Source organism: Ovis canadensis, chromosome 2 (genome assembly GCF_042477335.2).
Source record: "Ovis canadensis isolate MfBH-ARS-UI-01 breed Bighorn chromosome 2, ARS-UI_OviCan_v2, whole genome shotgun sequence".
NCBI classification, from domain to species: Eukaryota; Metazoa; Chordata; class Mammalia; order Artiodactyla; family Bovidae; genus Ovis; species Ovis canadensis.
The window spans coordinates 118665185-118691165 of record NC_091246.1 but is presented as its reverse complement, the minus strand read 5'-3'; the positions used below and the strand labels follow the sequence as shown (position 1 = coordinate 118691165).

Genomic DNA, 25981 nt, shown 5'->3' with positions numbered 1-25981 from the left:
AGGAGCTCATGATCTGAACCACAGTTAGCTCCTGGTCTTGTTTTGCTGACTGTATAGACTAGCAAAGTAATGCTCAAAACTCTCCTGCATAGACTAGCAAAGTAAGGCTCAAAATTCTCCAAGCAAGACATCAACAGTATGTGAACCACAAACTTCCAGATATCAAGGTGGATTTAGAAAAGGCAGAGGAACCAGAGATCAAATTGCCAGCATCTGTTGGATCATTGAAAAGGCAAGAGAGTTCCAGAAAAACTACTTTTGCTTTAGTGATTACACCAAAGCCTTTTGATTGTGTGGATCACAACAAACAGTCGAAAATTCTTCAAGAGATGGGAATATCAGACCACCTTACCTGCCTCTGAGAAATCTGTATGCAGGTCAAGAAGTAACAGTTAGAATTGGACATGGAACAATGGACTGGCTCCAAATTGGAAAAAAAAAGTATGCAAAAGCTGTATATTGTCATTCTGTTTATTTAATTTATATGCAGAGTACATCATGTGAAATGTTGGGCTGGATAAAGCACAAGCTGGAATCAAAATTGCCAGGAAAGATATCAATGACCTCAGATATACAGATGACACCACCCTTATGGCAGAAAGTGAAGAAGAACTAATAAGCCTCTTGATGAAAGTGAAAGAGGAGAGTGAAAAAGTTGGCTTAAAATTCAATATTCAAAAAATTAAGATCATGGCATTCATTCCCATTGCTTTATGACAAATAGATGGGGAAAGAATTGAAACAGTGAGAGACTTTATTTTCTTGGGCTCCAAAATCACTGTGGATGGTGACTGCAGCCATGAAATTAAAAGACGTTTGCTCCTTGGAAGAAAAGCTATGACCAACCTAGACAGCATATTAAAAAGCAGAGATACTACTTAGCTGACAAAGGTCCATCTAGTCAAATCCATAATTTTTCCAGTAGTCATGTATAGATGTGAGAGTTGGATTATAAGGAAAGCTGAGCGCCAAAGAATTGGTTCTTTTGATCTGTGATGTTGAAGACTCTTGAGGTCCCCTTGGACTGCAAGGAGATCCAACCAGTCCATCCTAAAGGAAATCAGTCCTGAATATTCACTGGAAGTACTCATGCTGAAGCCTGAAGCTCCAAGCCATCTGATGCAAAGAACTGACTCAATGGAAAAGACCCTGATGCTGGGAAAGACTGAAGGCAGGAGGAGAAGGGGATGACAGAGGGTGAAATGGCTGGATGCCATCACTGACTCAATGGGCATGAGTTTGAGCAAGCTCTGGGAGTTGGTGATGGACAGGGAAGCCTGGCTGTGCTGCAGTCCAAGGGTCACGAAGAGTTGGACACGTTTGAGCTACTGAACTGAAGTGAACTAATACTACAAGAAAAAGTATCCCTGCAATCTCAGTAACACTACTTCGTGTTGGCCGAATGTCCTCTGTGGGATCACAGTGCCTTGCTGATCAGTAGTTCTCAGCTCTGAGCTGCTGATCATCATAGAGACCAGAGAGAACCATATGTTCCACTCTGTCACTGAATGACTCCTCCTGATTGTCCTGACTGTCACTAGGCTCCACCAGTTGCAGGGGCTGGGTTGAGTCAGCCTGCCAAGTGATCAACATGGGAGAGAATTTGACTTATTCATTGAAAAGCACAAATAATCACCAGAGTATGCCCCTCTGATAATCAAATACCAACTCATGATGCTTATTCCTTATATTTTATATAGAATTTTTTAATATCTGTGTACATTAGGGATATTTGTGTGTAATATCCTCTCTTAAAATATATACTTTTTGCTGTCCTCAAAGGATGAATATATAAGTATACCCTCCTCTTCAGCTTTTGGGAAGAGATGGTGTAAAATTGCTATTACATTTTACCTTAAACGTTTTCCAGGTTATTTTAGAGTTGAACCTCTTTCCCTCCCTTCTTACGCCGCTATCTCCCTTGATTTCCTCTTCCCTCTCTCCCTCTCTCCTTCCCTTCTAGTTTTTAAATACAAATACTGATTCTTTAATAGATATAGGCTAGCTATTAAGGTTATCTATTTCTTCATGAGGGCTCACTGGTGGTTTCTGCCTTTAAAGGAATTTGTCCCTGTTCAAACTCAGTTGTTGAAAGAATTATTCTAAAATTGTTTATAATAGTTTTTCATTATCCTTTAATAGCTATAGAACTTTTAAAATTGAAGTATAGCTGATTTGCAAAATTGTGTATAGTTACAGTTAACAGGAAAGTGATTCAGTTATATATGCATATATATATATATATATATACACTCAGATTATTTTCCATTAGTTTATTATAATATATGGAGTGTAGTTCCCTGTATTAAACAGATACAATTCCTTATCTCTTTTATGCATAGTAGTTTTTATCTGTTAATCCCATACTCCTAATTTATGTCTCCCCCTCCTCTTCCCTTTTGGTTACCATAAGTTTATTTTCTATGTCTGTGAATCTGCTTGATTTGCATATAGATTTATTTGTATTATTTTTAGTTTCTACAAATAATATTTCAGTTCAGTTCAGTTCAGTCACTCAGTCATGTCCAACTCTTCGCGACCCCATGAATTGCAGCATGCCAGGCCTCCCTGTTCATCACCAACTCCCAGAGTTCACCCAAACTCATGTGCATCGAGTCAGTGATGCCATCCAGCCATCTCATCCTCTGTCGTCCCCTTCTCCTCCTGCCCCCAATCCCTCCCAGCATCAGAGTCTTTTCCAATGAGTCAACTCTTCGCATGAGGTGGCCAAAGTACTGGAGTTTTAGCTTCAGAATCATTCCTTCCAAAGAACACCCAGGACTGATCTCCTTTAGAATGGACTGATTGGATCTCCTTGCAGTACAAGGGACTCTCAAGATTTCACAAATATCATATAATACTTTTTCTTTATCTGTCTTTCTTCACTTAGTGCAATATTCTCTATGTCCATGTTGTTGCAAATGGCAATATTTATTTCTCTTAATTCCGAAGGAAGGCAATGCCAAAGAATGCTCAAACTACCGCACAATTGCACTCATCTCACATGCTAGTAAAGTAATGCTCAAAATTCTCCAAGCCAGGCATCAGCAATATGTGAACCGTGAACTCCCTGATGTTCAAGCTGGTTTTAGAAAAGGCAGAGGAACCAGAGATCAAATTGCCAACATCCCCTGGAACATGGGAAAAGCAAGAGAGTTCCAGAAAAACATCTATTTCTGCTTTATGGACTATGCCAAAGCCTTTGACTGTGTGGATCACAATAAACTATGGAAAATTCTGAAAGAGATGGGAATACCCAACCACCTGATCTGCCTCTTGAGAAATCTGTATGCAGGCCAGGAAGCAACAGTTAGAACTGGACATGGAACAACAGACTGGCTCCAAATAGGAAAAGGAGTACATCAAGGCTGTATATTGTCACCCTGCTTCTTTAACTTATATGCAGAGTACATCATGAGAAACGCTGGACTGGAAGAAACACAAGCTGGAATCAAGATTGCCAGGAGAAATATCAATAACCTCAGATATGACACCACTCTTATGGCAGGAAGTGAAGAGGAACTAAAAAGCCTCTTGATGAAAGTGAAAGAGGAGAGTGAAAAAGTTGGCTTAAAGCTCAACAGTCAGGAAACGAAGATCATGGCATCCGGTCCCATCACTTCATGGGAAATAGATGGGGAAACAGTGGAAACAGTGTCAGACTTTCTTTTTGGGGGCTCCAAAGTCACTGCAGATGGTGATTGCAGCCATGAAATTAAAAGACGCTTACTCCTTGAAAGAAAAGTTATGATCAACCTAGATAGCATATTCAAAAGTGGAGACATTACTTTGCCGACTAAGGCCCATCTAGTCAAGGCTATGGTTTTTCATTTGGTCATGTATGGATGTGAGAGTTGGACTGTGAAGAAGGCTGAGCGCCAAAGAATTGATGCTTTTGAACTGTGGTGTTTTAGAAGACTCTTGAGAGTCCCTTGGACTGCAAGGAGATCCAACCAATCCATTCTGAAGGAGATCAGCCCTGGGATTTTTTGGAAGGACTGATGCTAAAGCTGAAAGTCCAGTACGTTGGCCACCTCATGCGAAGAGTTGACTCATTGGAAAAGACTCTGATTCTGGAAGGGATTGGGGGCAGGAGGAGAAGGGGACGACCGAGGATGAGATGGCTGGATGGCATCACGGATTTGATGGCCGTGAGTCTGAGTGAACTCCAGGAGTTGGTGATGGACAGAGAGGCCTGGCGTGCTGTGATTCATGGTGTCACAAAGAGTCAGACATGACTGAGCGACTGAACTGAACTGACTGAATATACCATTATAAATATATATACACCACATCTTCTTACCAGTTATCTGTTGATGCACACTTGGATTGTTTCCAGGTTCTTGGCTATGCATATATGTTTTTGAATTAGAGTTTTCATCGCTTCTAGATATATGTCCAAGAATGGGATTGCTGGATCACATTGTTGTTTAGTTGTTCAGTTTTGTCTGACTTTTTGTGACCCCATAGACTGTAGCATGCCAGGCTTATAAGTCCTTCACCATCTCCTGGAGCTTGCTCAAACTCATGTCCATTGAGTCGGTGATGCCTTTCAATCATCTCATCCTCTGTTGTCCCCTTTTCCTCCTGCCTTCAGACTTTTCCAGCATAAGGGTCCTTCCTAATGAATCAGCTCTTCACATCAGGTGGCCAAAGTATTAGAGCTTCAGCTTCAGTATCAGTCCTTCCAATGAATATTCAGGTCTGATTTCCTTTAGAATTGACTAATTTGATCTCCTTGCAGTCCAAGGGACTCTTGAGAGTCTTCTCCAACATCACAGTTCAAAAGCATCAATTCGTTTGTGCTCAGCTTTCTTTATGGTCCAACTCTCACATCCATACATGACTACTGGAAAAACCATAGCTTTGACTAGATGGACCTTTGTTGGCAAAGTAATGTCTCTGCTTTTTAATTCGCTGTCTAGGCTTGTTATAGCTTTTATTCTAAGGAGCAAATGTCTTTTAATTTCACGGCTGCTGTCACCATCTACAATGATTTTGGAGCCCAAGAAAATGAAGTCTGTCAGTGTTTCCACTGTTTCTCCATCTATTTGCCATGAAGTGATAGGACCAGAACCACGATCTTTGAATGTTGAGTTTTAAGCCAGCTTTTTTACTCTCCTCTTTCACCTTCATCAGGAGGCTTTTTAGTTCCTCTTTGCTTTCTGCCATAAGGGTAGTGTCATCTGCATATCTGTGTTTATTGATATTTTTTTCCAACAATCTTGATTCTGACTTGTGCTTCATCTAGCCTGAAATTTTGCAGTATGTACTCTGAATATAAGTTAAATAAGCAGGGTGACAATATACAGCCTTTACATAACCCTTTCTCAATTTTGATCCAGTCCATTTTCCCATTTACAGTTCTAACTCCTGCTTCTTGACCTGCATACAGATTTCTTAGGAGGAGGGTAAAGTGATCTAGTATTCCCATCTCTTGAATAATTTTCCACAGTTTGTTGTGATCCACTGAATCAAAGATTTTAGCATAGTCAATGAAGCAGAAGTATATGTTTTTCTGGAATTCTCTTGCTTTTTCTATGATTCAACACATGTTGGCAATTTGATCTCTATTAGCTTCTTATATAGTCTGGATATTAACTCTTCGTTAGTTGTTTCATTTGCAATTATTTTCTCCTGTTCTGAGGGTTGTCTTTCAGTCTTGCTAATTGTTACCTTCATTGTGCAGTTCTTAAATTTAATTAAGTTCCTTTTGTTTATTTCTGTTTTTATTTCCATTTTCTAGGAGGTGGATCAAAGAGGAACTTGCTGTGATGTATTTCAGAGTGTACTGCCTATGTTTTTTTTTTTTTAAGAGCTTTATAGTGTCCAGCGTTATATTTAAGCCTTTAGCCCATTTTGAGTTTATCTTTGTGTGTGGAATTAGGAGGTGTTCTAGTTTCATCCTTTCACATACAGCTGTCCAGTTATCCCATACCAGTTATTGAAGAGGCTGTCTCTCTCCATTGTATATTCTTGCCTTCTTTGTCAAAAGTAAGGTACTTGGGACTAAGTTTATCTCTGGGCTTTCTATCTTGTTCAGTTGGTCTATATTTCTGTTTTTGTGGCAGTACCATATGACTGTAGCTTTGTAGTATAATCTGGTGAGAAAGGTTGATTCCTCCATCTCCATTCTTCTTTATCAAGATTGTTTTGGCTATTCGAGTTCTTTTGTGCTTCCATACAAATTGCGAAATTTTTTGTTCTAGTTCTGTGAAGAATACCATTAGTAATTTGATAGGGATCACATTGTATCTGTAGATAGCATTTTGTAGTATATATAGTTATTTTCACAACCTTGTATGTTGATTCCAACCTTGTATATTGATTCTTCCAACATTGTATATCTCTCCATTTGTTTGTGGTGTGTTGATCTCTTTCATCAGTGTCTTAGAGTTTTCTGCATGCAGAACTTTTGTCTCTTTAGGTAGGTTTATTTCTGGGTATTTTATTCTTTCGGTTGCAGAGGTGCATAGGATCGCTTCCTTAATTTCACTTTCTGATTTTTCATTGTTAGTATATAGGAATGCAAGGGATTTCTGTGTGTTAATTTTATATCCTATGATTTTTATAATATTTATTAATTCTAGTAATTTTCTGGTGGCATCATTATGGTTTTCAATGTAGAAAATCATGTCATTTGTGATCATGAGAGTTTTACTTCATTTCCAATCTGGATTCCTTTTATTTCTTTTTCTTCTCTGCTTGCTGTGGCTAGGATTTCCAAAACTATGTTGAATAAAAGTGGTGAGAATAGGCACCCTTGTCTTATTTTTGATTATGGAGGACATGCTTTTTGATCCTTTACCACTGAAGATAATGGTTGCTGTGGGTTCACTATATATGGCTTTTATGATGTTGGGGTATGTTCCAAGGCAATGGCAACCCACTCCAGTACTCTTGCCTGGAAAATCCCATGGGTGGAGGAGCCTGGTAGGCTGCAGTCCATGGGGTCGCTAAGAGTCGGGCATGACTGAGTGACTTCACTTTCACTTTTCACTTACATGCATTGGAGAAGGAAATGGCAACCCACTCCAGTGTTCTTGCCTGGAGAATCCCAGAGACGGGGGGGGGGGGGGGGCTGGTGGGCTGCTGTCTATGGGGTCGCACAGAGTTGGACACGACTGAAGCGACTTAGCAGCAGCAGCAGGAGCAGCAGCATGCCTACTTTCTGGAAAGATTTTATAAGAAATGCGTGTTGAATTTTGTCAAAGGCTTTCTCTGCATCTATTGAGATGATCATATTATTTTTATCTTTCAATGCTAATATGGTACATTAGATAGCATATATTGAAGAATCCATGCATCTCTGGGATAAAGCCCACTTGATCATCTCGTTAATGTGTTGTTGGATTCTGTTTACTGGAATTTTGTTGAGGATTTTTATATCAACGTTCATCAGTGATATTGGCCTGTAATTTTCTTTTTTGTGTGTGGCATCTTTGTTTAGTTTTTATATTAGGGTTATGGTGGCCTTGTAGAATGAGTTTGGGAGTTTTTCTTCTGCAATTTTCTGGAACAGTTTGAGCAGGATAGATGCCTGTCAAGCCATCTAGCCCTGGGCTTTGTGTTGAAAGATTTTTGATTTTAGTTTTGATTTCCATGTTTCTGATTGGTCTATTCATATTTCCTATTTCTTTGGTTCGGTTTTAGAAGGTTCTACTTTTCTAAGAATTTGTCCATTTTTCCAGGTTGTCCATATTATTGGCATATAGTTGCTCATACTAGTCTCTTGTGAGCCTTGGTATTTCTGTGTTTTCTGTTGTAACTTTTCCTTTTGAATTTCTGATTTTATTGATTTGAGTCTTCTCCCTTTTGATGGGTCTGGTTAACAGTTTGTCAATTTTATCTTCGTAGAAAGCCAGTTTTTAGTTTTATTGAACTTTGCTATTGTCTCCTTCATTTATTTCTGCTCTGATTCTTTATGAGTTTGTTCCTTCTACTAACTTCGGATTTTTTTTTTGTTGTTTGTTCTTCTTTTTCTAGCTGCTTTAGGTGTAAGATTAGCTTGTTTATTTGATATTTCTTATTTCTTGAGGTATTCTTGTATTGCTATAAACTTCCCTCTTATCACTGCTTTTACTGTGTCCAGTACATTTGAATTGTCATGTTTTCACTGTCTTTTGCTTCTATCCATATTTTGATTTCCTTTTTGATTTCTTCGCTGACCTGTTGGTTATTCAGAGAAGTATTGTTTGGCCTCCATGTGTTGTTCTTTTTTTTTTTTTAAATAGATATTTCTTCTGTTGTTTTTATCTAATCTTATAGTGTTGTGGTCAGAAAAGATGATTAGAATTATTTCAAATTTTAAAAATTTACCATGGCTTGATTTGTGGCCCAAGATGTGATCTATGCTGGAGAATGTTCATTTGCAATTGAGAAAAAGTGATATATATTGATTTTGGATAAAATGCCTGTAGATGTCAATTGGTCAAACTTGTCAAATGTATCATTTAAAGAAGAACTAAAGAGCCTCTTGATGAAAGTGAAAGAGGAGAGTGAAAAGGTTGGCTTAAAGCTCAGCATTCAGAAAACTGAGATCATGGCTTCTTGTCCCATCACTTCATGGCAAATAGATGGGCAAACAGTGGAAACAGTGGCAGACTTTATTTTGGGGGGCTCCCAAATCACTACAAATGATGATGGACAGGGAGACCTGGTGTGCTGCAGTCCATGGGGTTGTGAAGAATCGGACACAATTGAGCAACTAAAACTGAACTGAACTCTGTTTAAAATAAATAAGCAACAATGATATATTGTATAGTATAAGGAAATATAGCCATTGTTTTTAATAACTTTAACTAAAGAGTACAAAAATATTGAATCACTATGTTGTATACCTGAAACTAATATAATATTGTAAATGAGCTATATTCAATTTTAAAAGTTTTAATATTAAAAGTATACTGGAGCAAAAAAAAAATAAAGCTTCCATTTCTTTATGAATTTTCTGTCTGGATCATCTGTCAATTGGTGTGAATGGGATATTAGAGTCCCCCCCACTATTATTGTGTTACTGTTGATTTACCATTTTAATAGTTGCTAGCATTTTCCTTATGTGTTGGGTGCTCTTATTTTGGGTGCATGAACTTAATAATCATTTTATCCTTTTCTTGGGTTGATGCCTTGATCATTATGTAATGTCCTTCTTTGTCTCTTGAAACAATCTTTTTTGTAAAGTCTATTTTATCTGGCATGAGTATTGCTATTTCCACTTCCTGTTGATTTCCATTTGCATGGAATACCTTTTTTTAGATCCTCACTTTCAGTCTGTATGCATCCTTAGGTCTGGGTTGGGTCTCTTGTACATAGCACGTATCTTGGTTTTGTATCCATTTATCCAATCTGAATCTTTTGGTTGGAGTGTTTAGCCAGTTTATTTATATATATGACTCTGAATCTTCCCTTGTGGCTCAGACTGTAAAGAATCTGTCTACAGTGCAGGAGACCTGGGTTAAATCCCTGGGTTGGGAAGATCCACAGGAGAAGGCAATGGCAACCCACTTCAGTATTCTTGCCTGTGAAATCCCATGGATACAGGAGCTTGGTGGTCTACATTTCATGCAGTTACAGAGAGTAGGAGACAACTGAAAACAAATGTTTTCACCAATTACTTTATTGTTTTGCATTTGTTTTGTATGCCTTTCCTTTTTGTGTTTCCTTTCTAGAGAAGTTCCTTTAGCATTTGTTATAGAGTTGGTTTGGTGGTTCTGAATTCTCTTAACTTTAGTTTGTCTGAAAAGCTTTTGATTTCTCCTTTAAATCTGAATGAAATCCTTGCTTGGTTGTAGGTTTTCCCCTTTCATCACTTTAAGTATATCCTGCCATTCCCATCCAGCCTGCAGAGTTTCTGTTGAAAGATCAGTTCTTAGCTTTATGGGGATGTTGTATGTTGCTTTTCCTTTGCTGCTTTCAATATTTGCTTTTTGTTTTTAATTTTTGTTAGATTAATATGTATTTTGGCATGTTTCTCCTTGGGTTTATTCTGTGTGGGAGTCTCTGGGCTTTCTGGATTTGGGTAGCTATTTCCTTTCTCACTGTAGGGAATTTTTTGACTATAATAGCCTCAAATATTTTCTCATGCCCTTTCCTTTTGTCTTCTTCTTCTGGGACCCCTATGATTCTAATGTTGTTACACTTAATGTTGTCCCAGAGGTCTCCGAGATGAGACTGTCCTCATTTCTTTGTGTTTTTTTTTTTTCTGCTTCAGTTGTTTTCAGCATTTTACCTTCCAGTTCACTTATTTTTTCTTCTGCTTCAGTTACTCTACAGTTAGCTCCCCCCCACCCCCAGTGCATTTCTAATCTCAGTTACTGTGTTGTTCATTGTTGATTGTTTATTCTTTAATTGTTTTAGGTCTTTGTTAAACATTTATTGTATCTTCCTGATCTGTGCCTTCAGTCTATGTATCCGTGCCTCCATTTTATTTTCAAGAATTTGGATCATCTTTACAATCATTACTATGAATTATTTTTGGTGTAGACTGTCAGTTTGTTTTCATTTGTTTGATCCTGTGGATTTTTAGCATGTTCTTTCATCTGCTGCATCTTTCTCTGTCTTTTCATTTTGCTTAATTTACCATGTTTGGGGTCTCCTTTCTGTAGGCTGGAAGGACATAATTTCTCTTAACTGTGGAGTCTGCCCCCATAGTTGGGGTTGTACAAGTGCCTTGTGAAGATTTCCTGGTTGTGAGACATGCCTGTGTTCTGGTGAATGGAGCTCAATCTTGTCTCTGGGACAGTGCCATATCCAGTAGTGAGTTTTGGGGTATCTATGGGTTTGGTATGGCTCTGGGCAGCCTGTCTATTAATGTGCAGAGTTATGTTCCTATTTTGCTGAAAATTTAGTGTGGCATCTGGCACTGAAGCTTACTGGCCTTGGCTTTAGTGTTGAGATGGAGGCCGTTAGGAGAGCTCTTGCCTATTAATGTATCCTGGGGTCAGGAGTTCTCTGGTGGATCAAAATCCTGGAGTTGAGTCTCTCACCTCAGGGGTTCAGGCCTGACCCCTTACTAGATCTCCAAGACCTCACAAGCCACACAGCATAGAAGACCAAACCCTGAGACTCTTGCTGAAGGCAACACTCAGCAGCCCAGAATACCCAGTGAGACTCAAACCAAAGTCCTCCAATATTTCTAGGAAGGTCTCTGGACTTGTTGTGGGCAGTATGTGGTCAGCTCAGTCTCAGATGTGGCCATACTTCAGTTTGTACTTACTCCTAAAGTTCATAGTTTCCCCTAAAGTTCACTGTCTGTTCCCTGCCTAGCCTCAAGGCAGCGAAGGCCAAGGCTTATTGAGGCTCATTTGTTCACTCAGGCTGAGAAGTGGGGAGGACATGGCAGCCACAATTTGGATGCACCAGAGAGTGCCTGTGACAATAGAGACTTGATGGATATTGGTGCAGTCTGAGGTGGGTTGTATGCTTTCCCAGAGGAATTGGCTTCAGATTATGGGTCCCTAGAAAGAGTCAAGGTGATTAAGCTTCCGGAAAGGTGTGGAAAGTAACCTGTGCCTGCTCATAACCAGGCAGTTGTGATCACCTCCGGAGTCAGGACTGCATCAGCCGTGTTTTGCCTGCTCTCTCAGGCACTTTCCCTGGGTTTGGCAGTGGCAATTGTGTTTAATTCCACAGATGACACTCTGACTGGTTTTGCCAGATTTGGCAGACACCAAAACTGTCTATGAGTGTGGTGTTTAGTGTCCCAGAAACAACCACTTGCTGCTCTAGGATGCCCAGTATTTTCTCTGGACTCTGTCCACTGTGTCGAAGTAGCCCTCTCAGAGTATCCTCATGGAAGCCAGCCTTGATCCTCTCCCTGAGGTCTGATACCTGAGCCTGTGCCTTGGCACCCTGCTTCCACCCTCTGCTGCGGGTGGAGGCGTGTGAGCTGCTTCTCAATTGAGAAGTGCTGTTTGGCAGTAATTTCTGTAGTGAATTTTCTCTGTTTTGTCTCCTGAGCCCCCTGCCACCATCACTCCCCCCTCTGAGGTTCCAAAGCTCCCTCCCTGACTCTGCCTGTGAGGGGGATTCCTAGTGTCCAGAACTTTTCCCTCCTTCATGACTCGCTCCCCTGGGGTGCAAGTCCCATTCTGAAATCCTTTGTCTCTTTTAGTCTTTATCTTTTCCCCTACCTCTTTCTAATGAGATTGGCTTGCCTTTTTGAAAATTTGGGGTCTTCTACTGTTGTTCAGAAGTTGTTCTGTAGGAACTATTTTATATTCAGACGATTTTTTTTTAATGTACTTGTGGGGAAGAAGGTGATCTCCTCCTCTTATTCTTCCTCCATCTTCTTGTGTTCCCCCCTTATTGTTTCTTAATGTTAGAGCCGAGGTTATTGGTTTTCATGGAAATTGATTCAGTTCAAATTAGTTTCTAATTTCCATTTTTATTTCTCCTTTGATCTTTGGATATTTCATTTTATTTTTATTTAAATTTATTTATTTTAATTGGAGGCTAATTAATTTACAACATTGTATTTGTTTTGCCATACATCAACATGAATCTGCCACGGGTGTACACATGTTCCCAATCCTGAACCCCCTTCTCACCTCTCTCCCTGTACCATCCCTCTGGGTCATCCCAATGCACCAGCTCCAAGCATCCTGTATCCTGCATCAAACCTGGACTGGCAATTCGTTTCTTATATGATATTATACATGTTTAAATGCCATTCTCCCAAATCATCCCATCCTCTCCCTCTTCCACAGAGTCCAAAAGACTGTTCTATACATCTGCATCTCTTTTGCTGTCTCGCATACAGAGTTATTGTTACCATCTTTCTAAATTCCATATATATGTGTTAGTATACTGTATTGGTGTTTTTCTTTCTGGCTTACTTCACTCTGTATAATAGGTTCCAGTTTCATCCACCTCATTATAACTGATTCAAATGTATTCTTTTTAGTGACTGAGTAATACCCCATTGTGTATATGTACCACAGCTTTCTTATCCATTTGTCTGCAGATGGACATCTAGGTTGCTTCCATGTCCTGGCTATTATAAACAACGCTGTGATGAACATTGGGGTACACGTGTCTCTTTCGATTCTGGTTTCTCTGATGTCTATGCCCAGCAGTGGGATTGCTGGGTCATATGGCAGTTCTAGTTCCAGTTTTTTAAGGAATCTCCACACTGTTCTCCATAGTGGCTGTACTAGTTTTCATTTCCACCAACAGTGTAAGAGGGTTCCCTTTTCTCCATACCCTCTCCAGCATTTATTGCTTGTAGACTTTTGGATCGCAGCCATTCTGACTGGCGTGAAATGGTACCTCATTGTGGTTTTGATTTGTATTTCTCTGCTAATGAGTTTGTTAGCCAGCTGTATGTCTTCTTTGGAGAAATGTCTATTGAGTTCTTTGGCCCATTTTTTGATTGGGTCGTTTATTTTTCTGGAATTGAGCTGCAGGAATTGCTTGTATATTTTTGAGATTAGTTGTTTGTCAGTTGCTTCATTTGCTATTATTTTCTCCCATTCAAAAGGCTGTCTTTTCACCTTGCTTATAGTTTCTTTTGTTGTGCAGAAGCTTTTAAGTTTAATTAGATCCCATTTGTTTATTTTTGCTTTTATTTCCAATATTCTGGGAGGTGGGTCATAGAGGATCCTTCTGTGATGTATGTCAGAGAGTGTTTTGCCTATGTTCTCCTTTAGGAGTTTTATAGTTTCTGGTCTTACGTTTAGATCTTTAATCCATTTTGAGTTTATTTTTTGTATGGTGTTAGAAAGTGTTCTAGTTTCATTCTTTTACAGGTGGTTGACCAGTTTTCCTAGCACCAATTGTTAAAGAGAGTGTCTTTTCTCCATTGTATATTCTTGCCTCCTTTGTCAAAGATAAGGTGTCCATATGTGTGTGGATTTATCTCTGGGCTTTCTGTTTTGTTCCATTGACCTATATTTCTGTCTTTGTACCAGTACCATACTCTCTTGATGACTGTGGCTTTGTAGTATAACCTGAAGTCAGGCAGGTTGATTCCTCTAATTCCATTGATCTTTGGATATTTTAAATGTCTTTACTTACACTAAATTTGGGGACATCTTTACCTGATTTAATTTCATGGGCTTCCCAGGTGGTATAGTGGTAAATAATTCACCTGCCCAGCAGGAGACATGGGTTTGGTCCCTGGGTTGGGAAGATCCTGTGGAGAAGGAAATGGCAACCCACTCTCATATTCTTGCCTGAGAAATTCCATAGACAGAGGAGCCTGGCAGGCTATAGTCCATGGTGTTACAAAGAGTTAGACATGATTTAGAGACTAAATCAAAAACAACAATGTAATTTCACAATGGTCAGAGAATATATTTTGTAAAATTTGATTATTTTTGAATTTATTGAAACATGTTTTTATGGTAAAATGTGGCCTATTCTAGGGCCACTAGAATACTATCTAGGCTGATCAATCTAAGAAGATAAACGACAGATAGATACATAGATTACTTTTTTCAAATATCCAGTGGTTCTTCATGACCCACAGAGATCTTTAGGGAAGATCTGGTTGAGATTGGTTGAGAAGCTCCTAGGGGCTGGTGGTAATCAGAGAGGCAGAGATAAGTCATCTGATACTGTGTCCTGGTCAGAGCCAGTCAGCCAAAAGCAACAGCTAAAACTTATACAATGGGAACAAATCTGACAATGGCACACACTATTTGACCTGGGTACTAGAAAAGAATATGTTTTCTGCCATTGTTGTTTGGAGTTACGTCAATATGACCAATTGACACTTTTATTATTATGAAGTGACCTTCCCTATCCATAGTAATATTCTTGCTTTGAAATCTAATTTGATCTTAATGTAGCAATTCCAGCTTTTTCTTGACTGCTGTTAGTCTGATGTATTTTTTTAAGTCATCTTTTCACTTTTAACGTTTTTGTGTATATTTAAAGTGCATTTCTTGCAAATAACTTACAGTTGGGTCTTGCTTTTTATCTAATCTGATAATTTGTCTTTTAATTGATATGTTTAGGTCATTGATATTTAATTTGATTAGTGACATGGATGGATTTACAGTATTGTAAAGTAAAATAAAGTAAAAATAAAATTAAAAAAAATTAGAAGGAGAAAAGGAATACAATAAAAAATGATCAGGGGACTTTTAAGACTAAATAAATGTAATACGATGACAATAAAAAAAGAAAAAAATAAATACTGGTTGAATGAAAAAATAAAGGAAATGGATTTAATCTTAAAAAAATAATTGTATCTTCATATTGCATTTTTCTAATTGTGATTTTATTTATAATTATATAACTAACTTCAAGTGATACTATACTACTTAACATGAAGTATAAGAATCTTACAATAGCTTAAGTTCATTTATCAACTTCTGACCTCAGAGTCTTCCCCTGAGACTCCTGAATTAGAGCCACCTCCTGTGAGAGAGCAAATCCCACATGGTAATGTCTTTGCCTGAGGTTGGTTGAGAAGCTCCTAGGGGCTGGTGGTAATCAGAGAGGCAGAGATAAGTCATCTGATACTGTGTCCTGGTCAGAGCCAGTCAGCCAAAAGCAACAGCTAAAACTTATACAATGGGAACAAATCTGACAATGGCACACACTATTTGAGGATTTTGAGTCTTCCCTAAAGATCTCTGTGGGTCATGAAGAACCACTGGATATTTGAAAAAAGTAATCTATGTATCTATCTGTCGTTTATCTTCTTAGATTGATCAGCCTAGATAGTATTATCCTCTTAGAAGAAAGGTAAATAGGAAGATAGAGTCCTTGTTTCTATATATCAATCTAACTGAATTTATCTATCAATAGATTAATATATAGAAAGTTTCTGTAGATGACAGATAGATTGATAGAACATGCAGTGTTTTAACATTAACCAGAGGTGGGTCTCTTCCCTGGTGGCTAAGAGGTTAAAGAGTCTGCCTCTAATGCAGGAGACCTGGGTTCGATCCCTGGGTTGGGAACATCCCCTGGAGAAGGAAATGGCAACCCATTCCAGTATTCTTGCCTGGAGAATCCCATGGACGGAGGAGCCTGGTGGGCTACAGTCCATGGGGTCGCAAAGAGTTGGACACGACTGAGCGACTTAACTAACTAAACGGTGGGCTGGTAAGAAGTGGCTTCGGTCAAAGTTTACTGAGAGCAATCAGAATTGGCAAATGTGGGGAGATGAAACGTGGATAACCTGGTGAACTGAGGCAAGAACAAGTGGATCCTGCAAGATCCACATCATTATATTCGGAACTGCTCCTATGGCTAAGTATTGTTCATTTGTAATGTATCTTATTTCACTATCTTATTGGAGGCCTGTCCCTATAATGTCAAATTCATTCTCTCCTTTAGCATCTAGCATCCTGTCTGGCACTTTTTGCATGTAGAGGAGAATGTCATTGATAGGACCAAAATGACATTTCAGGTTCATGTGCCTGGAAGATTAATGATGTCATATAAAAACTAAGAAAGAGGGAAGAGTTTCATGGGGGCAGATGGAAGGTTTATCTGTGAATCTTATAGCACAAGGGTCAGAGGGCAACATCAAGTAGCTGATTGGGATCATAGTCTTGGAGCTCAGCAGAGACAGGATGGGGAAATGGTGGTGGAGATGCACAGTAAGCCTGGGAACTAAGGAGTGAATACTTGGCCAAACTGAGCTCTGGGTGCAGGCAGTGAGCTCCCTTTTCCTTGGCAAAATGTTTCTTAACCAAATTTTCCCATGATCAATGACATATTTATTTCATTTTCTAACTAGGAGAACAAAAGTGGACTAGCTGAGCATTAACCCATTGGGTGATCTGGGGAGAGTAACCCATCCTGTTTGATTTGATGGGTTAGAAGGCATCTAGACTCTGGGTGTGTGTGAGGGGTTGAAGCTGCCACTGGAAAAGACAACTGCAGAAAGGAGCCCTGGGGACCTGGAAGGCCAGATTCACAGCTTCTACTTCTGCAAACACAGAGATGGAGAGGGTCCCATAGGCTGGCCTGGGAAAAAAGTATTTGGGTACTAGCTTTGATATGCCTACTCAGGAATTTATTCATAACACAAAGAGTTGAAATTATATTACTTCACATCCACTGTAATTTTTCAAAGTTGGCTTTGTCTTCTGTTCCCATCATAATAATATGAAAGCTAAGAAACAACTGTTTTGGTTTGGTCCCTGAATATCTGCATCATGAATGCACGTTTCCTGTTCTTAGAGGATGCTGAGGGAGCTTGGTGTTGATATCTGAAGTTGCAGGATACTGAAGCCTCAACTTTCCTTTCCTGCAGAACTGAAGCATGAGATCCATGTCTGGCGTCTTACTGCACAGCACATCAGCCCAGCCAGCAGGGAGGAGACAGCAGTTCGAGGTATGCTCCTGGGGAAGGTGCTGACACTGGAGCGCCTGCTGGCCCAGCGGCTACACAGCTTCCACAGGTACCAAGCCAGACCCTGCTAAGACCACTCTTGGTTTACAACTGTGGTCCTCATTGTTACCAATTATGCTCAATGGTTGAATCATTGATAACCTTCATATGACCACCCTAAGAGTGTTCAAATGTCAACTGCAAAATGTGAGCTAAAATGATTTTGTAGAGTAGTCCATGATTCTGCAAAAGAGAAACACTAACTGCAGGCTACTAGGTAGGTTTTGGGCACCATACACTGTGTTAAGCCTGTTATGGTGCGTGATTTATTTAACCCTCACTTAGCTCTCTGGGATGTGTGCTGATATTAGTCGCAGTTTAAGGATGAGAAAACTGAGGGTCAGAAAATTTGAGCAAGTTGCCCAGGGTTATACATCTAGAAAAGAGTGATGCCTGGGATTGAGTTCACATGCCTGTCACACTTCACACCTAACATGTTGCATAATGAGAATAAAAAACCAATTTAACAAATTAATCTAATGAAATGTTCTCCCAGTAGCTTATTTTCAGGGAGCTCAAAGAATACCTAAGTTTAATTCATTTCTTGGAGTTTGTTTGTTTGGCCTTGCCAAGTGGCACGTGGAATCTTAGTTCCCCAGCCAGGGATTGAACCTTTGCCCCTGAATTGGAAGCATGGAGTCCTAACTACTGGACCACAAGTTAAATCCCTTGAATTTATTTTTAATCAAAGCTGAGATCTAATGGGTAACAATGAGGTGCTGAATCTTTCCTCCTCAGTTGGATGAGATGCTGAGTTCCAAACTGTCTTTATTCCGGAAGTACTGCCAGGAAGTGCAAAACCCTGCTCACTCCTCAGAAATGTAGAAGCAGTCCTGCAGCAGGATCAGGTACTGGGTGGAGATGAGGTCTGTCACAGCAAGGGGAACTGTGAGTCCTTGTGAAGGTAGTGGGAATGATCTTACATGTGGCAATTTAGTGAGACCAGCCCTGTGTTCCCAAAGAGTAGGCAAGCTGAGGACAGGAGCTGGCACAGTGCCAGGATGAAACTCTGAGGGCCATCTAGAGCGGTTGCAGCTGAGTCTGGGTATTGGGGTGAGAATTCCACAGGTGAGTATGTGGAGATTAACTCTATCCAGAAATGAAGCCCAGGGAGAAGCTCTGTCTCAGCATCCTTAGCTCTATCTCAGCGCAGAACCTACCTGTACCTTGTGGCACTGGAGAACCAGGATCTGGTATCTCCAGGTTAACAGGAAGGCCCAGAGTTGCCGACTGGGGACAGAGTGGCCAACTTCAGCAACAGGCATAGATCTTAAAAGGAAAAACTTTGTGAATTAAAGATGCAGCAGTAAGTTTCTCTGAATGTATTAAATTTCCTGACCTTCAATTTCTTCATGCTCCTTCTGACATGGGCATTAAGACATAGTGTATCTCAGGGTTAAAATGGGAAGAGACATGTGGACTCAGAGATTCACCAAGTTTGCATCAGCTCATCCTGTTTTGATCACAGAAAGGGAAACTGAGACGCAGAGACTGCAGTGGCCTTTCTAAGGCCACACAGTCACTGAGAAGCAAATAGCAGTGAGGGTGATCTAAGTCATGTACTTGCTCTACAGGTCTTATTTCTACATTTTATTTTTTAAAATTTCCTTAGAACCATTCACTTGGGTCAGCTGTGATTTCCTCTAGGGTTTATAACTGGCTGCGTGGTCAACCTCCATTAATACGATGACACGTGAGAGCTCATGAAGACTAAATTCTCCCCTACAAATCTTTTTCCTAATTGATGAGAGATGAAATAAAGCAGAAAGATGAGTTGATAGGAAAGGTTAGAAAAGAAAGGCAAGTGGGAACAAATAGAAGTGACTGAAATAGAAATGGAGATAAGGTGGGTACCATGACTAGAGGGGAGGGAAACAGACATAAGTGCTTCAAGGTAGATTTCCAATTGATAGAAATCACCACTAAAGCAAGTGGCACTTCTTTTACTGTTTTCTCCTTTAGTTAAATTATAACACAGCCTCATTTTGGAAAAAATTCGGAAAATTCAGAATAAAAAAATAAAAAGAGATGACTTACTGTCTCATGCCCTGTCGCTTCAGTTGTGTCCAACTCTGTGTGACCCTATGGACTATACCTGCCATGCTCCTCTGTTCATGGGGATTCTCCAAGCAAGAACACTGAAGTGTGTTACCATGTCCTTCTCCATGGGATTGTTCTGACCAGGGGTTGAACCCAGGTCTCCTGCATTACAGGTGGATTCTTTTCCATCTGAGCCATTACGGGAACCTGCCTATTTACACTTAGGCCAGTATTCTGATGTTTCCTGTGCTGTACTCATACATACCTCATTGAACAGTCTGGTCATTGCATGTGTTACTTTCCTTGGGAATCTTGAGTGAGCATCTTTCCTAGTCCATGAACCCAGTCTTACTGGGTGCCTTATATGACAAGAGCTGCCCCATTCTATGGCTGCACCTGGTGTCATGCAGTGGACAGTGTCTAGGCCAGGGGATCATGTTGTGTGCTACTGCTGACTGCCATCCTGCTGGCCTCACTGCTCAATGCCAGCAGGAAAATGATGTCTGCGCTTTTCTCTTGTAGACAGATCTCACAGGAAGATAAAAATTGGGAGACCAATATCCAGGAGCTACAAAGAAAGGTATTATGGTTTCTTTTTTTGGGGATTTCTTGAAAAACAGTAAATTCTTTTTCTTTTCTTCATGTGAAGTTGCAACTTAAAGTCACCTCTCTTTTATTCCTGTAATTGTACATAAGACATAGCTATTTCTTTGAGTTAATGGGAAAGATAATTTTCCAGACATGGTAAGCTTATTTTGCCCAGGAATTGAAAAGTTAAACTTTTAATATTTCCTTTAAGATAGGGCGATGCTTTCTGTGGTTAATGTGGATGTGGGGAAGGTTGGCTGGCTCTCGGCTCCACCTGACCTTGAAAGGCAAGTCTGTGGTTCCCAATTGTGTAGGTTAAGAGGTGGAAGCCTAGACAAGAAAGGCATGGTGCTTGAGATGGAACACTTTTGCAGGTAGAAATGGAGTGTATATCTTCTGTTGTACAGCTCTGACTTGGGAAGGCAAATGTTATTTTGAGTTCTTTTATCATTTTCCTGCCTTGGTGGAATTTCTCAACCTACCTGAGGACATTATAATGCCCCTCTTCCACTAAGAGAGCTCTGCCCAAGATCTGCTGGAAGTAATTTATAATATTTTCATGAAATTTCAAATCCAGGTGGTTTGTTTCCTAGGGAGAGGTAAAATATCCACTCCCTAGTTATGATAGGAACATTTGGTCCTTTGCTAAACAAAATTTAAACGTTGGGACCTGTAGCTAACACGTTCCTTGAGTCTCTCCTCCCAAGATTTGTCCTACTCAGATGGTCAGGGTTAGGGAAGGCAGGTGTGGCTATGACACTTTTCTGGCCTCAGGTTTAAACAGACCCTGTGTGGTTCTGGCCACAAGTTAGGGATGAGACTACCTCTGTGCATACCTGGTGAAGAAGGACTGAACATGTACCCTCATTATTTCTTAAACTTTTCATTGTGATGGCCCCAGGTAATCAAATGGTAAAATTTGATTGATATCCCAAAATAACAAAGCACAAACTTTTGATTATCTTATACCAGCTGAATGACACTGACTTCCCTGATCCCTTATTTCCTATATTGGAGTTGGCATGGTAATACCCAGTTTCTATGGTTAGCTTGGCCCAGTGAGATGCCAGGCTCCTTTCCTCCTGATTCTGCATCACAGACTCATTTAGCAAAATTGGCTTCCTTGGAGGGTGAATGGAAAGATGAGTCGGGGCCAGCCAAGCTGCAAGTCTTGGCAGTAGGTGGGGAAGGAAGATAGTGGCTCCCAAGGCAATCCCTAAGCCCATGACCAGGGGGCCAGGATCTGCTGCCAAAGCCACTGTGACAGAGGGATATGCTTATGATTTTTGTGGCAGCAGCTTTAACTGTGTGACCACAGGAAATCAAGAGAGGAAATCTATCTCTATCTCTGTCTATACCCATACTTACACTCAAGTCTGTGTCTGTCCATGTCCATGTCTATACCCTTGTCTATACTCACCTCTGTGTTTATGTCTATCTCTGTATCTTTATCTATGCCCATATCTTATGCATAGCTCTGTCTATATCTACCTATACCAAGATCTGTATTGATAACCTTATTTATATTTACATCTAGACTTGGATATCCTAGGCATAGACCAACAAACAGAGGTGCTGCTGGGACCACACTGAAGAAAATACACAGTGCAGTTGGTTCACACGGTGAAATGTGATTCACATTGGGACCTGGTTAGATGTGCCTTGTGGCAAGCATCTGTGTCTGCTTGCTGGGACCTTACTCCCTGCCCCAGTTCCACACAGCCATGGCTCTCAGAGCACAGAGCCCTTTGGGAACCTTGCCCTGTCTTGCCCTGTGGCTCAGGCTCACTGGAAGGAGGTCTTCAATTCCAAAGCTAATGAAGGTGCTACAGTGCACTTCCCCTTACCCCCAGAATGCTGGAAGCAGGATCCATACGTGTCATTTGGTGACTAGGGGACTGCTAAGTGCATTCAACAATAGTCCAGTTATTGCAAGAATATTTTAACCTCAGTGCCAGGTGAATGGGGCTTTGCGTAATAAACAGAAAGGTGAACTAAAAGACTATGAACACATAAAACCTGTGGAAATGCATGCGTCTTGAAGGGCCAAGTCTTTGGAGGTTATGTGTTGGCTCCCCAGTGGCTTTATCTCATCTAATGCTGGCAGTGGGATTGGGAACAGCTTAGCATCTCTGTGTCATATTGAAAAATCTATTTAGTCATGTGTCATATAAAAGGGTTTTACTATATTTTAAATTTATTGTGTTAATTGTTCATAGATTTTGATTTCAAGATTCTGTAATGTGGCAGTCTTGAATCTGTACCCATGAATTTATCATCTTTCAAGTTCAAGAAGTTTTATATTTCATCATAAGGAGAAATTTGTAGTGATTCAAATCATGTAGGATTGTGGACACACTGCAGAAATTAGGTTGCATTGAGTACATGAGTTGTGTTTTCCTCTCTTACAGCACAAGATATCAGATAAGACTCTGCTTGCCAAATGCCTGACAGTGTTGGTATTTGTTATCTTCATGTTTTTTCTCAATTCATTTGTCCCTGGTGTTCATCTTGATCTTGGTGAGTCTAATTTTTTGTTTAGCTTTTGTTGATGGGCTTTTCAAGTGATATCACAATCTGGAAGGTTTCAAAGCTTGTTTGCAGACATTGGTGAGGGCTGAGAGGGATACTTTTCTGGAGGAGAGGAAGAGGAGGAGGAAAGTAGAGAGAGACATCTTAGTGCCGTGGGTCCTCAGCTCCTCTAGGTTGAACATTAGAAGGGATAGAGAGCAAGGTGGATAGCATCATCTCTATCATACTTAATAATTGGATCTGATCTTCAAATTGTTACCTCAGAAGCACCTCCAGAAAAGATAAGAGGTTATTTCAGCAAGGCCACAGTCCTGTAGATTGTACAACCCAATCTGATGATTAGATTAGAGACTGTTAGTGAAAGGGCGAGAGAATTATAAGAAGTCTACACTGGTCCCTCTCCTTACTCGAAGGTGCATCCATTTCCCCTGTGCATCAGAACTTTGATCTCCCACTTACTCCTGTGAGTTTCTCTTCTCTTGCTTTCACAATCCTATGGCTCTCACTTTGTACTTTCTTAAGCTCTAGGTTGCATGGCCCATCTCCACCTGACACATGGCCATCTTGCAGAATGAACTCACCAGATATCTTGTTTACCCTAGCATTCTTCCACTGTCCATTAACGTTTTTCATGCTTCATAGAGCTTTCTAATTGATTTGACAGTTATCTCTATTGCCTATTGTATCTTTATTTAAAACAAAATAAAACAATTTCCAAAACTCATCTCAAATATAATTTTTACCTATGGGTTTCCTTCAAAAATTAGCTCTTCTAAAATGTTTTTATAAAATTTAATTACTACAATATTTGAAGAATATAACTTCTGTAAAAGCAAGAACTCTCAACTGTGTGAAATAGATGAATATCATGGGAAGACTAGTTATTCAAACCACAGCATTGCTCCTTTGGTTCTTGGCTAACACTAAGACTCTTTATATCTCTAAAGAGTAAACAAATACTACAAAACTGGTACTTTGTGGGCAGGATTCCATTAGCTAATTCTTTAGGTGTTCACAGATTATTTTGTTTCTTTTTTTCTTCATGTTCGCAAAATTTACTAAGCTTGAAGGAAAGTTATTGTCTCAGCTACAGAAGCTTTCAAATTTAAACAGGTTGTAAAACTATTTAAACTTTACTGTCATACCTTCAATTGTTTTCTTACAATTTTTAATTAAAGTATATTTGAATTAAAATGTAATGTTACTGCTGTAGGGCAAAGTGACTCAATTTTACATATATATATGTGTATATATATATATATATATATATAGTTTTTTCATTTTATTTTCCATTATGGTTTTACACAGAATATTGAATATCATTCCCTGGGCAATACAGTAGGATATTGTTTTATTTCTAATTTTGTTTGAGATCCTATTTTAAAAGAACACATCATGCATTTTAAAGACTGAAAAAATTTATTGAAATTTGCATGTAATTTTGTTAACATTTGACAGTGGTATAAATAACAATACTTTAAAAACTTAGTCATATCTTTTACCATATCTATGAGAATGAAGGGTTTGTTTCTGCTTTTAAATCTTATGTTTTTGGATTGTGGATAAATTATTTTATCTGGGGATTCTAGAATATATAATCTGTATATTTGCAAAATACATAATCTGTATATTTGCATGTTTGCTGAAATAGGAAAGAGATTGACCTGGAGAAAAGTTTGATTAGCAAATATTTAAAATGGAATACAGTTTTCTTAGAGCTTCAGTAATTCTCTTGATGGGAACAGAGACAAAATTAATACAGAATCTTCCCAGGGCTTCAGTGGACAGATCATTTGTCTTGGTGAAGTGCTGTATTGAACATGACATGCTGGGTAAGCTGAAGCATAATACAATGTAATGCCATGTAACATGAGGTACTATCACATTACACAATGTATACCATGTAACATGTGACATCATATAACACAATGTGATGCCACATGACAAGGTGGTATCACGTAAGGTGTACCATTAACACAGTGTGATATCACATAACACAATGTGGTGTCATATAATACTCTCATGTCATGTAATAAAGCCTGACATTATATAACACATTCCTTTATTTAAACATCATAACCTAAACTCAGCAGTGATTATCATTCTCTTTTTCTTGCTAATTCTATTTTTTAAATTATCATAGAGAAAAATTGATTTCTCTTTTCAAATTTCTATGAACTTTAACAAAGATGTATATTTATGTAACTGCCACTATAATCAGAATACAGAATAGTTCTATCACCCTCCAAAATTTCTTTGTATTATTCTTTTGTATCACCCTTTGCCTTAATCCTGGTGATTCATCATATCTTCTCCATCACCGTATTTTTGTCTTTTGTAGAATGTCATACACATGGACTCAGACAACCTTTGGGACTGACTTTTCCCTTTCATATTCATCCATGTTATTGTGGGTATCAATAGTTCATTCTTTTTGTTGCTGAGTAGTCTTCCATGGTATGGAGATACCAGTTTGTTTATCTACTGGCCCATTGAAGGACATTTAGGTTGTTTCTAGTTTTTGGTAATTGTGAGTAAAGCTACTTCAAACATACATGTACATGGTTTTGTGTAAAATTAAGTTTTCATTTCTCTTGGGTAATTACCTAAGAGTGGGACTGCTGGATCATATTGTGAGTGTGTGTTTAGCCTTAAAAGCAACTGCTGCACCATTTTCCAGAGTGACTGTAGTACTTTGCACTTTCGCAGTAGTGTGTGGGAATTACAGCAGCTCTATATCTTCATTAGCACTCGGAGGAAGTGATGTAGACTACATCTTTTTTTTTTTTTGGAGCAAATATATTTTATTGGAGAGGTATAATGAGTTTTCTGATCCTTTCAAATTAGAAACAACAAGTTGTAAGAGATATTTACAAAAAATTATTGTGTTTTATTTATTTATTTTTTAATCATGATATACATGTGGCGGATTCATGTTGATGTATGGCAAAACCAATACAATATTGTAAAGTAATTAGCCTCCAATTAAAATAAATAAATTTAAATAAAAAAAATAGACTACGTCTTAAATCTAGAACTCATGTGTTATTATAATCTTTGTTTACCTCCCTGTCCCCTGGTATCCCCTACCCCAGCTAGATTCAAGGGTATGGTCCATGCCATCTAAGCTTTTCTCTACTCAGTGCCTTGTGTTAATGCCTGGCACATTAGTAGATATAAGATATAGGTTAATATGATATATGTACAAACTTCTTATTCTTATAGATTCCAATTTCATTATTGTGAGAATTTCATGTGTGGTTGACTCATCCTTGGCTCTCTAGGGAGCAAAAGCCTCTTGTGGGGATTCTTCATTGGGGAAATGATACCAAGGAAGAAAAATAAGGGACAGAGAAGAAGAGTAGTGAAAGGAGTGAGTCAAAACAAGGCTGAATCATTATCTGACCACATTATGGTCCATAGGATTATCTGAGAAGAAATATGAGATGTGTCTCAGGACTGTCC

The 25981-nt window shown here is 39.2% G+C and overlaps 1 protein-coding gene across 4 annotated transcripts in view; it reads left to right on the top strand.

The window, feature by feature from the left end:
• OCA2 (OCA2 melanosomal transmembrane protein) overlaps positions 1-25981 on the top strand; it is a 343267-nt gene that overhangs the window by 151421 nt on the left and 165865 nt on the right. For all 4 annotated transcript variants that reach the window (XR_011254446.1, XR_011254445.1, XM_069576815.1 and 1 more), the window contains exons 16-18: positions 17219-17366; positions 19919-19976; positions 22396-22504. Coding sequence is in view for 2 of the 4 variants with exons in the window: in XM_069576815.1 (XP_069432916.1) it covers positions 17219-17366; positions 19919-19976; positions 22396-22504 (315 nt within the window). In the remaining 2 variants the exon portion in view is untranslated. The remainder of the gene's footprint in view (positions 1-17218; positions 17367-19918; positions 19977-22395; positions 22505-25981) is intronic.